Raw genomic sequence first — 13160 nt, forward strand, 5'->3', positions numbered from 1 at the left:
TGAGTCTCCTCAGCCCCAGGCTGGTAAGCATAAGGGATGTTCCTCGGTTTTCCGTCGCTATGGTCCCGAGTCTTGGTTCCATCGCTGCAGTTGAGGTGGAGGTGGGCTTCAGGGGCTGTGGACGCACGGGCGGTGAGAGGTGTGTTCCTGCAGCAGCAGGTGGGGCATGAGGGAGGCACAGAACCGTGGGAACCTGTCACACCCAGAGGGTGGGTGGAAGGCGCTACCAGTCTTTCTGTCAGGGAGCCAGAGCAGAAGCCACGTTCGAGGCCCTCGGGCGCCGGGAAGCACGGAGCAGCCTCGGCTTTGGGCTCTCGGGGGAGGGTGTCATTGCCGAACCCGCTCCCCGCCGCCGGCACCGTGAGCCTCCGCAGCTCAACTGGAGGAAACGCTGCTCGGCCAGAACCGAGTCGTGGGGATCAGAGCGTCAGAATGCCCTGGGGGTGTTGGCAGGGGCGCTGCCAAAGGTGTGAAGGGGCCGTCAACAGCTGTGCCGCCTGTCACCTTGGAGACCTGCCCAGGGGAAGCCTGAGCGGACTCCCTATTCAGGGGAGGCAGGCGTTAGCCAGGCCCCAGAACCGCAGCTGGAAGTGTTCTGTACAGAACATCCAGAGCCCAGACTGTGAGGTTCTGCCCCGGGATGCGATGGTCGTTCCTTGGCTTGTGTGGGGTGGTTCCAGCGTCTCCCGCCCCCCACCCCCCGCCGCCGACAGACACCCAAGTCTGCAGGTGCTCAAGTTCCTCAGAAACATCTGGTGTAATATCTGCATATCTGTGTAAACCCCACACACCCTCCCACCTGCTGGACTTCTCGTGACATTTGCTGTGGCCGATGCATCACTTTTGGCTCTGCAAATGCTCTGCAGCTTTCCCTGTGGGTGAGCGGTTCCCACTCTTCATGCCCCTTCAGCTCCCGAGAGGCTTTGTAGAAGTGAGTTTCTGGAGAGTGGGGGAAACCTGAGTGTGTTTGTTAAGTTGGTCCATTTGCAGGTCTTTTTTTTTAAGGTTTTATTTATTTATTTTTAGAGACAGGGATGGGAGGGAGAAAGAGAGGGAGAAAAACATCAATGTGTGGCCCCTACTGGGGACCTGGCCCACAACCTGGGCATGTGCCCTGACTGGGAATTGAACTGGCGGTGCTTCGGTTCACAGACCCTGCTCAATCCACTGAGCCACACCCGCCAGGGCCATTTCCAGGTCTCAGGCCCGTGATCAGGGGCAGACTCCTTGAACCGGTGGATAGGAATCGGGACGGCCAGCAGCGACAATGCCAAGACGCCCTGCAGGACTCGCGCGGCCCTCGTGTGTGCAGAGTTCCCGCCCCCTTCGCGGCCCTCGTGTGTGCAGAGTTCCCGCCCCGTTCGCGTCCTGGAAGGCCCGTCTTCCACGCCCCGCATAGCCCGTCGGCAGAAGGAATCGAGAGCCTCTGCACCCGGAAATGAAAACACAATGGAGCAGAATGTTGTGTAGAGAGTCACACCCCGTCTTCGTCCCCGTGGGATCCCAGTCACACCCGGGGAGACACCCTGCCGGTGGCCTCCTGGACCCCTGGGGAGAGTCACAGGAAGACAAGGGAGGGGTGCGTTCCGTGAAACGTCTTCTGGACCCACGGAAGCACGAACCTCCGGCACCAGGGGATTGTCCCAAAGCCGGAGAGGAGCCCACGGGGACCTGCAGGACGTTCCGAGACCCTGAGTCACTCGCGGAGGCTCCGCCCGGTCTGTGCCCAGAGCTGGGTGTGGGCTGCGTGTCCGAGGCTCTGTCCAGCATCTGCTCGGTGGGCAGAGGCATCGAGAGCAGCTCAGACCACACGCAGTTCCGGCCTCAGCCACACCTGCTCCAAGGCTGGGCCGCGTCCAGGTAGGGACAGTTGCGGAAATAGAGTACATGGCACACTCCGTCCTGGTGTGCCTGTCCCCGCCTTTCGGTCCCTGACGGCTCTCAGACGCGACGCTGTTGCTGTGGGAGGGAGATAATCCGGGCAAGATTTTTGCAGTGGGGGCCCCTTGCTGGAGGCCAACGGCTTGTGTGCTGGAGAGTTCTGTTTTCCTTTCCTTAAACGGCACTTGGATCAGACTTTCAGAGGCTTGTCAGAAATGTGCCCCCTTGTAAATCAGGGGAATTTATATCACACAGTTGTGAGGCCAGTGGGAAATTAATTTCCTTTGAAGCGTATTAGCTTGTGATTTGCCGCCTCCCACGGCGGAGCAGAATCTGTCCGGCCGTGCCAGTGGCCTTGGGGGCTTCCTCCCCGTTGGCAGCTGACTGCAGGAAGCCAGCGGTTTTCTGGGCCGTTCTGGCTCCTTTGGAAATACCGGGTCACAGGAAGGTCGACTGGAGACGCACGAGTGGCTCCCAGCCGCCATTCACCAAAGGGAACTGCGCATCTAGGGTCTCGGGTGTGTGTCCCTGTGCAAACCGGAGGGACATGTGGCTCCTTTAAGTGTCAACAAGGTGTTACATCCCACTGACCTGAGATCCTTTTGAGTGGAAGCAATGTCGTGTTATGTTCCACCATTAGTGTTTATTCCCAGGACATTCCAAACTTGCCATTTAAAAAGGTTCGGGGTGGGGGGCGGGCACAAAGAAGAATTCTGGGTCTTCGGCAATAAGGCCGTTTCTCTCTCTTATCACCTGTGCATTCACCGCGGCTGCGCTTTTAACGTCTGTGCAGAACTCACCGTTTCCGCGCGCACACTGCAGGCCGAGGCCCAGCTCTCTGCCAGCCTCCGCTTTCGTCCGGCCCCCCCCTCCCTGTGCGCCGGCATTTCCAGCTTTTGACGTGAAGTAAGGGACAGGCGAGTCTCCCTCACTCTGCACAGGTAGAGCCGGTGTCAGTCACTCGTTGGCCTTGTGTCTGGGGGACCAGGGAGCCCCGGGCTTAAGGAGGGACCGGAGCGGCGGGTGGTGGAGCCGCAGACACAGCAGCTCTCAGCGAGTTTCAGCGTCTTCCACGGGCGCGTGTCCCCACGCCGCCACACGAGTGACGTCACAGGTCACCAGTCGCAGAGCGCCCGAACAAGGGTGCCCGTCCTGACAGTGGAATGTCGAGTGAAGTGCCAAGTGCAACACAAGACAGGTCGTGAGCAAGAGCCGGCGGAAAAACGGTGCCGAGGGGCAGGACGCAGGGCCGCCCCCAGCCTGCAGTCCGTGAGGTAATACGCAGTGTCTGCGAAGCGCCGCGACTCGGGGAAGTGTCCCTGCACCACACGGGGAAAAGTGTCCCAGATTCCAGGGTAATCCTAAACCACAGCTTCCGCCTGGGTGGACCACGCCGTCCATCACCAGCTCTGAGGACCGCGGCGTCGAACACAACTGCTCTTTCTCTTCCGTCTCCTTCCGTACGTGACCCAGTGTAGCAAACAAGAGAGTTGTCATTTTAGGCCCAGAAAGAGTTAATACGTACGTGCTCAGTGCGGAAACTCTCCGATACGTCTCTCCTTTATTGCTCTCCTCCTCTGGCAGAAACAAAATAATTACTGGCCACAGGAAGCCCTGGAGCTGTTGTAGCCATTTATTTTCTCTGAGCTCGAACTTGGCGGCTCAGGGCGTTTCTCTTCCTTTCGGCAAGATTATAGATTTGCCGGGGAAGGACGCTGTCTGGGGAAGAAAATTGCCCACGGAGGAGGGAGCATTTGTTTCTGCAGCTCATTGTGCTGTAAGTGCTTTGCCTCTTTTAATTCCATCATGTCTGAGCAATCTGTCCGTCAGGGTCCCAGGTCATGCAACTTATTTTGCCAAAAAAGAAAGAAGTATCATCTTCCAACTACGTTTTCCCAAAAGCACACCAGAATCGTCACATTAAAGAAGGAGACCATCTTCACTGGAGTGGGTGACATTCACTGTTGTTTTGGGAAATCGGTAACTACGGCATTAAGATGTCACACTCACGAACACAGCGTGTCCTTCGGCATTGGAACCACCATGTCCTTCACGAAATCGCACGCCTTTTTCTGCATAAATGGCCACGCTTCTCAGCCGGTGATTACATCTGCTTTTCGAAAGAGTGTGGCTGGTGTGCAAGAAGACCCCAGCATCCGTGTGTTGTGCTAACTCTCTGGACACTCTCTTGGGGCCGGCGAATCCTTGGGGGATGCTTGGGCGTCCCCAGAGGATGCTGTAAGAGCCGTCTCAAGTCTCCCTGGGTCAGTAAGTCTCCCTGGGTCACCGCTTTCTGCTGTTCGGTAGAAAACCCGTCGTGTGGAAGGAGGGGCCCTCGCTCCCCACCGCCGGCGTTGTCGTGTGGACCGGCTGCACACTGGCCACGCTCACGCTGTGGTGCACGTCACTGCCACTGCAGTTTGAGTGTAGCCGCAGGTCTGGCCGGTGGCTCCGTGGTTGGAGGGCTGCCCCGATGCACTAGGGTTGTGGGTTCGATCCCCGATCAGGGCACCTACAGGAATCAACCAGTGAACATACCAGTAAGTGGAACAACAGACCGATGTTTCTCTCTCCCACCCCACTTTCTCCCTTTCTCTGCTCCTTCCTAATCAGTAAGTAAAATTTTTTTAGAAAGCATAACCATAAAGCCTTACAGATGTACAAGCCTGGTGTTTGGAGAAGGACCATCCTGGGCCGAGGACTCACCGAGCAGCAGAGCTCGGGCTGTCTCCGCCCCTCAGCCCCTCTGGGCCTCAGTGTGGGGCCACCTGCCCCTGCTCTGCGCAGACTGTGAAGCTCCGCCCCTCAGACCCATCGGCCAGGACAGGCTGAACGAAAACTGTCCGATGTGGAATGAGGCCCTGCTTCCACTGCGGAGCCCCCGTGTGAGGGGACGGTGACCACCATGTGCTTGGCTTCTGACCCAGCTGGGGACGGCCCACTGGGAGGTGGAGCCAGCTGGTGACAACTGGCGGCTTCCGTGAGCACCGTCTCCTGTTCTCTCTGCTCCCAGGATCTGACTCGGTGGCAGTGAGCACAGGCCGGGTGTTTTCTGTGGTGTGAGCAGTCGGACGGAGCTGGAGCTCACTCACCTGGGGCCGGGGCCGAGCGTCGAGAGTGCCGAAATGCCGCCTTCTGCAGCAGGCCGACCGCCGGGGAGGGGCCTTCGGCGGGCGTCTCCAGGGAAGCGGAGCTGGCTTCACAGAAACCAGGCACACGCCTAGGAAGCGCTTCCACGGTACAAGGTCACAGGAGTGTCCCGCTGAGGTTTTCTTCGCTCCCCTCCTCGTACACACACTCCTGTGCCTTCAGTAGAACTTGTGAACAGCGTGTGTCTTCTTACGTGGAGTCGCCCTTGGCTTGGAGCTCAGAGCTGACATGAAACATTGGTCCACAGACGTAGAAAAACACAGACACCGCTTTACAGGTTCCCTGGGTGTGCAGATCAATCCTGAAAGGGCCACAGCTGTTGCTGGGGTCTTACCCATGGTTCCCAAGGGCTGAAGCGTCCGCGTACCCCTGCGGGACCCCTGTCCCCAGAGCTCTGCTTTCTAATACGGGGGATTCAGGGCCTGCATTTCACCCTTCCTGCAGGCCGCCTGGTGGGGCGTGGATGGCGATCGTGATTCTGAAATAGTCTCTGATTCCAGTGGAGTAACCGTCTAGAAGGGGTCCATTGTGTTGCCATGGTTACAGGGAGGTATCGATCGCCGTTACACTTTTGAACCCGAAACGGTGCAGTGATCACGGCCGTAGCCTGCCATCGCCATTTCTTACCACGCTTCCCAGAATAAGTCTGTCTCAAGCAGAAATCCTCCGCACTGGAGCTCTGCACAGGACGACTGGTCTGCCGGCTGGAGAAGTGTGCTCGTGACGCGGCAGCCAATTCCATCTGAAACAGCACATGGAGACCAGACCTCCCTCCACCCCAGCGGGGATGGCCCCCCGCCCTCGGGACTGGAGTCCCCATCTGCACAGTGGAGGCCTTGGGAGCGCCTTCTGCTCGACGGTAAACAAACGGGAAGGTTGAAAGGGAAAACGATGGGGCTTTGAAGGAGAAAAGAGGTGGCTCATGTTAATTTGGAGAGTCTTCTCTCTGTGTGAAATTGACTGACAAGCTTTAATTGGACAGCAGTTTTTGTGTTTTTTTAACTATTTGAAGAACCTGGTATACAGCCCAGCCTCTCCGTCCCCCTGAGACAACCGCACACAGACAGCATGTCCAGGGCTGACCCACCGGCCGGCCGGCCTGGGTTCATTTATGTCTCTGCTCCAGCCCGTCTGGAACCCCCACCGAGTGCCAGGCACTGTCGCTGATGCGTGGTAGACACGTGTGTGTGTGCACTGGCCTCAGGCCGCAGTCTGCCCGGTGCCGAGCTCAGGGTGTTTGTCGTGGGGTCGGCCTGCGCGCCTCCTCTCCACGGCTCTCACCGTCCCTCCCGTGTTCTCGGGTCCGGTCGTGCGTTTGTTCCTCCGGCTCCGGCCCGAGAGCAGGAGCCTGTAGATGGGCCCGTTACTATGGACTCACCGTGCGCAGGCCCCGAGGTCTCTGCCTTGTCTCTGCGGGGTCCTCTCCACCGATAGCTCGCCTTTTCACTTTTTGTCTTCGGGGTTTGTAGAGAATGCACTTTTTGGTGCCTTGGTGGTTTAGTGATGGCTGAGTAGATGTTTGCTGGGTGAGTAGAGGAAGGGAGGGGGGTCAGGAGAGCAGGTGGAGCCCTGGGCACCCCCGGCCTGTCCCCCTCATTCACAGTGTCGTAACTGCCTGTACCCAGCACAGCCCGTCTCAGCCCCTTAATCATACCCTCGCCATCCCCAGCTCAGACTCTGTGCTGTCCTCTCTCCTTCCACCATCACCTCCCCTTCTCTCCTCTTCCTTCCTTCTCCATTTCTCTTTTGCATCCCTTCTTTGTCACTCCAGGGCCCATCACTATTTCTCACAAGAGCGATGTCACCCAACAGCTCCCATCCAAGTTAAAACAGTGTCTTACTCAGGAACCTAAGTGGGAGAATCCAAAATAATAATATAAGTAAACCATCGTAACAGCCTCTGCTTATTGAGCCTCTAGTATGTACCACGGAGACATGCGGGCTATTTCGTCTTCGGTGCGACCCACGAACATGAGCATCACTTCCCCATTTCACAGCAGAGAACGCTGAAGGTCAGAGGGTTAGGTCAAGGTCAGACAGTCGGTGGGCAGCAGGGCCCAGATCGAGCTCGTGACCCTGAGCAGGTCTTCCCACGGCCTCCCCACCCGCAAGCAGACCTTTACTCCCTGCAGGACGTCCAGGCTCCTGGCACCTTTCTGTCCTCACGGTGGGGTGGTGCCTCTGGTCTCCCCTAAGGCAGCATCGTCCTCAGTAGGAGGCGCCGCAGACAAAGCCCGTGTGTGGGTGGCCAACGTTGGCGTGAATCCCGGTGGCTGTTTTATGGGGCTGCCAAACCCAAGTTACTAAAGGCCCCTGACTCCTGTTACAGGCGGCTATGTGTTCCCTTGACTCAGACGTGTCCCTGATCATTCACGGCCAGGCCCCGGTTCCTATTAGAGTTTGATAAATGGGCAATGCCGGGAAACGGGTCCTGTGGAGGAAGACACTTCCAGAGAGGCCTTGGCCACTGTACGTCCTGCTCACTCAGCCCTGCCATCCCTACGGCCCCATCACTTCCCCGTGTGTCCAAGCACTGACCTCTGGCCTGCCTGCAGCCGGCTCGCGGTGGGTGGGCACGGCGGGCAGACCTGCCCCTGGGGGGGCCCGGGGCTGACTATCTGGCGGTGACAGTGTCAGTGTGGCAGTGGGGCTCCGGACAGGCCCCTCTCCGCTGTGACTCCCGCTTTGCCCGCTGCTGAAGCTTTCAGAGGGGTTGTGTCTGCTCAATTTTTTTTTTTTTTCCTGAACGCAGCTCCAGGCGTTCTGGGCCTCACGGGAGAGGGGGCATGGACGCAGGCAGGGAACTTGAAATGCCTGTTAGATCAAAAGATCTTTGTGAAATTCAGAGACTCTCACAGGATGAGATCAGCCGCCTTTCGAAGGGCTCTTCAGACAAGGGAGTGGACAAGACCAGGGGGTGCGGTCCAGCCGACTTCACCTTCTATGGCCGGCTCGTCCCTGGGCCATGTGCGTCGTGGGAGGCGCTGACCCACGGCAGGCTCACCCGGGTTCCCTGACGAGGCTGGAGACACCCGTCAGGCCTCAGGGGCACGTGGTCTGTGTCACACCTGCTCAGGGCACGCAGCAACAGGTGTGTTCACGCAGTCAGTTCACCACCCAAGCAGCCCGGGTCCCAGAGTTGGCTGGAGTGTGAACAGAGGGAGGAAGTGTCACCTCCCCGTTCTGACCTCAGGCCCCTCAGTGTCGACATCACTGTGGACAGAGGCAGGCGTCGAGGCTGAGCCAGGAAACCCTCTGCGTGTGCAGACGTTGCCCCAGACACCCACCTAGAGAGCAGCTTCCGGAACACAACACGCGCACAGGTGTGTCGGGCGGGTGCGTCAGGTGCCGACTTCAAAACCCTCACCCTCGGCCCTTTTCTCTTCACAACTTAAATCATCTTCAGTTCTCTGTGTGGTTGTAGGTCCTTTCATGCGTCCTGCATCCCTGCCCGCCCTTCCCCCGCAGTGCGGTGTCATCTCCTCGCTTCCCGATCGTGTGAACCTGATAGCCGCCCACAGGCCCCCCAGCAAACGGCCAAGATGTCCAGTACGATTTTGTCCAACGGCAATTTCTTCCTCTAGAAATTCCTCTAGGAAATGCCCGTGCGGAGGATTAAATCTCCGTTGTGATAGGGTTTCACGGTGGCCGTAGTCACGTCCGCAGTGTGTGGTCCACGCATCTCCGCGTGCACGGCCGGCGACGTATTTGGCGGAGCCCTGACCGGCCGGGTGTGAGTGCGTCCCGGGAAGCAGGTGGCTGTGGGGAGGAGGGTATCCCGTGCACTCCACTTTTGAGAAGCAGGGTTCCAGGAATTCATTTTGTGGATTTATGGCTTTGATGGCTAACCCTCTTTGTTCTCTTATAAAAAATGTTTCCCGGTCCCAGTATTCATGTCGCGCCGTTAATAGAAAGCCCAGTGGCCAGGTTGCTCTGGCATAATGTGGTTATGATTGAGGCAGGAAGTGGCGAAGGGTTTTGTAAAGTGTAGCTTGATTGAGTACATAAAATTATCATTTTTATGGTAGCTTTGTATTTATCATCACGCATCCAATTATGCTGAAAAATCTCCAAAGGATTCCGGTACGGTGTATATCCTGTTTTGCGGTGCACAATTAACGTTTATTGCGTGTGCGGATTTTCACAAGCCTGATAGGGTTACAGCAGGTGTGTTTTCCTCCGCCCAGAATGCAGTAGATTGCGTGGTTTTCTAACTGTTTCGATCGGGTGGTGCCCCGTGGGTGTGAGCGCAGCCCCCGCACTGAGTTCCCGAGGTGGCACTGGAGCCCTGGGCCCCGGGGTGTGTGGAGGGGTGTGCGCAGCCCTCACCTTCACGGGAGACAGTTGGTCCTTTGGACCCTGAAGTTCAGGGAAACGCTCACACGTCCTTTAGGAGGGAGGTAGTGGCATCAGTTCACTTGTAACGAACTCCTTGCACGTGGACTGAGGGCTGCTCGGTGTCTGGTGGCTCCTGTCGCTCATGGGCTGGGGGTGGGGCGGGCAGGATAAGAGCGGGGTCCGAGTTGCTGGGTGGGGGAGGGCAGACCGGCCAGTAGATGAGGCGTGGAGTGCAGCGGACGAAGGCTCAGTGTTGCCCAGCGGCCGCATGAAGGAAGACGTCCCTCAGCAGGTGACTCCTCAGGTCGGCACCAAGCTTTGAAAACCACCTGGGTGTTTCTGTAGCAAAGTGGGGGTTGGCTCTTGGAGGGAGGAAGCGGAAGGGTAGACGAGGAAATGAGCAGCACCTCACTGTCTGCAGGGTGACTCCCGTGGTGCAGGGGCAGGGGTGGGGGCTCCTCCAAGGGGAGGCTCTGAGCTGCCTGAGACCCGAGACCCCGGCCGTCTGCGAGATTCCTGGGACCCGAGCGGTTGCTGATGTTGCCGAGGCCACTGCAGAATGTGGGGCGCTCCGGGTCAGGAACTGGTCCTGGCAGGAGGTCACGTGCCTGGTGGAAGGGGTCCAGACTGAATCGGGAGACACTGGGCGGGGCGGGGGGGGGGGGTCTGGGAGTGCAGGTGCAATGACGGTGACAGGCCCCCCCCCACAGGAGAGCTGTCCGTGGAGGCCCCCCCCTCACCACGCAGCAGGGATGCATGCCGTCCCCGTCGCGGGCCCTCGTTGCGACCTGCAGCAGAAATGCGCAGCCTCACTTCACAGTGAAGGTGGGTGTGTCAGTTTCCAACGTTCCGCAGACAGCCGTCCTCACTAACGGGATTGATTCCCTTCTCTCCGCTGTGTCCTCAGAGCTCTCATTCTCGTGGATCCTCAACGAGTACCCGACCTTCGTGGAAGAGGACAGCCGGAGATTTGTCTCGCAGGAGACGGGCCACCTGTACATCGCCAAGGTGGAGCCGTCCGACGTGGGCAACTACACCTGTGTGGTGACCAGCACGGTGGCCGCCGGCCGGGTGCTGGGCGCTCCCACGCCGCTGACGCTGCGCGCCGACGGTAGGGCGGCCCTGGGGGCGCATGGCGAATGTGGGCACCGGCACCTGGGGAGCAGCGAGGGGCGTGGCATGGGCAGTTAACCTTTCAATTTTCTCAGAGCAGAATGTTTACGGGTGCAGGCACTACAGAGAGTCCGAGAGCCTCAGGTCCCGTCACGGTCCTCACACAGGCCCAGCCTCGTCACTCGCAGGGGCTGAAAACTGGGGGCTCGCCACCCCGACGTTACTAAGCGTTCCCAGACACCGACCCCTCACTCCAAGCCCAGGGCCCACTGAGCCTGGCCCAAGTCAGCTGTCCTGACCTTCGCCAGCCTGAGGGACTTTGCCACAGGCTGAAAGTTATCTTCATAAAAAAATAAAGAAAGATGTGAACATTGGATCCCCAGAACTTACTCATCTCGTAACTGAAAGTCTGTGCCCTGTGACAAATGTGTCTTCAGTTCCCCCCAGCCAGCAGCGTGGCGGTCGTAGTGAATTAACAACATTGCATCATGCACCTGAAATTGGTTTAGGGCGCAGATCTTACGTGCTCTCTTCACAAAAAAATTAAAAATAAATTAAAAATGGCCCAGCCCGTGTGGCTCAGTGGGTGGGGTGTCGTCCCACAAACCAAAAGGTGGCTGGTTCGATCCCCAGTCAGGGCGCATGCGGGAGGCAGCCCACCGGTGTTTCTCTCCCTCCCTTCCCCTCTCTCTAAAATAAAATTTTTAAAGAATTAGAAAAGGAATTAGACGTGGTGTCTCTGTGAGGGGCTCCGTGCGCCCGGCTGCCTGAGGGAATCATTTCACAGCGCATGTGTGGAACGGTCGCGTTGGGCGACCTGAATGCAGACAGTATTTCTCCGTCGCCCCTCAGCACAGCTGGGAAAGGGTTTCCTCACCCCCTGGCCACTATCTCAGGGACCCCGTGAGCCTCCCGGCAGCCTGAGCGCGCCTCCCAGCCGGCGACAACTACACTGAACCTTCCCCGGGTTCTGGGCGTCATGGGAACCATTTGCTAAGTCTGCGGCCGGTGTCTGCGCCACCAGGGCGCCGTTCAGGAAATGCCCAGCCGCCAGTGTGGCTCTCGAGGGCATTTCGGGAAGTCCCGGTGCACACTGTGCCTCAGTGGGGCCACAGGTGGCCAGGCCGAGCGCCGAATGCCAGAGCCGCCCCTTTTATGTGACGTGAAAGGCTTGCCGATTTCCTCGGAGCTTCTCTGTAAACGGTAATTTATGAGTCCCGGGATTCAAGGACAGTTATTAATGTCGCACATTTGGCCCGAGCCAGCACAGCTTCTAAATGCTCCCACCAGGCGGGAAATGAGTAATTTCAGTCATCGGGAGAGGCTAGCTAGCATGCAGCAAGGGAAGGGCGTAGGTGAGGAAAAGGGGGCGGTTCTGAAGGAAACAGTGAAACTGCCCACTTTGTGGATCTACAGGTGTGATGGGTGAATACGAACCGAAGATCGAAGTGCAGTTTCCAGAGACCCTCCCATCCGCCAAGGGTTCAACCGTGAAGCTGGAGTGCTTCGCCCTGGGGAAGTAAGTTTCTCCGCGCCCCCCACCCCTCACCCCCGCGGGGTCGGCAGGCTGCTCGGGAGATTGGGATCGCTTTTGACAGGCTCTTTTTTTCCTGTTTTCTATTTTCTTCCACTGAGAAGCGAAGGAAAAATAAAACGCAGGGGAAATGCACATACGTAATTTAATTTAAAACTTTCGGTGGCTCTGCCTGATTTTGTGAGCTGAATCGGTGCGATCTTTCTTCTCCTTGTTCATGTGACAAGACAGTGGGCATGTCAGACCTTTCACACTAGGAAAGAGTTAAGAAAACAGCATTTGCTTTATCAAACCGTCCACACAGATAGGGCCGCCCTGGTGCCAGTTTTCTGTGATGGACAATTGGCAAAAGCTGGGACTTTTTTTAAAGGAACTTTCTTTTTTTTTAAAGAAGGAAAGGGAGGGAGAAAGGAGAGAAACATCAATGTGTGGTTGCCTCTCATGCACGCCCCCTACTGGGGACCAGGCCCGCAACCCAGGCTTGTGCCCTGACTGGGAATTGAACCGGCAACCCTTTGGTTCACAGGCTGGCGCTCAGCCCATTGAGCCTCACCAGCCAGGGCCGGGCCCTTTTTCTCAGCCCAAACCCAGGCCTTACTTCGCTGAGCCAAAAGCGCGACTAGACTTTTTACAGCAGCAACCACGTGGCACTTCTCCCCGCAGCCCCGTGCCCCAGATTTCATGGAGGAGAAGTGACGGGCTGCCTCTCCCCCGTAAGATGAGGTTACAGAAGTTCAACGGTGTGCTGGAGATCCCCAGCTTCCAGCAGGAGGACGCAGGCTCCTACGAGTGCGTTGCCGAGAACGCCCGCGGGAGAAACGTGGCCAGAGGGCGCCTCACGTATTACGGTGGGTTTCCCCGTGGGCCCGAGGGGGTGGCCGTTCACCAAGCGCTGTGGACCCGGGGTCCGCCTTCATCTGCATGTCGTTCTGAAAAAGTCGTAAACGGAGTTGACAAGCAATAGAATTCCGCAATCGGGGGCACACTTCCTTTGCATTTTAAAGTGATTCACATGATAATGAAACATTTCACTTTTTCTTCCAAGAACAACCTTTTAGGTATTTAACCACATCAAGGGGAGATGCCCTTTCTAGAAAGGGTGGGTTTATACGTTTATTATCTGTGATCAGGAGGAGGGAACTGC

General features: G+C 57.7%; 1 protein-coding gene across 1 annotated transcript in view; it reads left to right on the forward strand.

Annotated features, from left to right (window-relative positions):
• Nucleotides 1–13160, forward strand: part of CNTN3 (contactin 3) — a 126881-nt gene that overhangs the window by 72653 nt on the left and 41068 nt on the right. The window contains exons 6-8 of the mRNA XM_053929776.1: nucleotides 10277–10480; nucleotides 11899–12001; nucleotides 12680–12864. Coding sequence (XP_053785751.1) covers nucleotides 10277–10480; nucleotides 11899–12001; nucleotides 12680–12864 — 492 coding nt within the window. The remainder of the gene's footprint in view (nucleotides 1–10276; nucleotides 10481–11898; nucleotides 12002–12679; nucleotides 12865–13160) is intronic.

Source organism: Desmodus rotundus, chromosome 8 (genome assembly GCF_022682495.2).
Source record: "Desmodus rotundus isolate HL8 chromosome 8, HLdesRot8A.1, whole genome shotgun sequence".
Taxonomy (NCBI): Eukaryota; Metazoa; Chordata; class Mammalia; order Chiroptera; family Phyllostomidae; genus Desmodus; species Desmodus rotundus.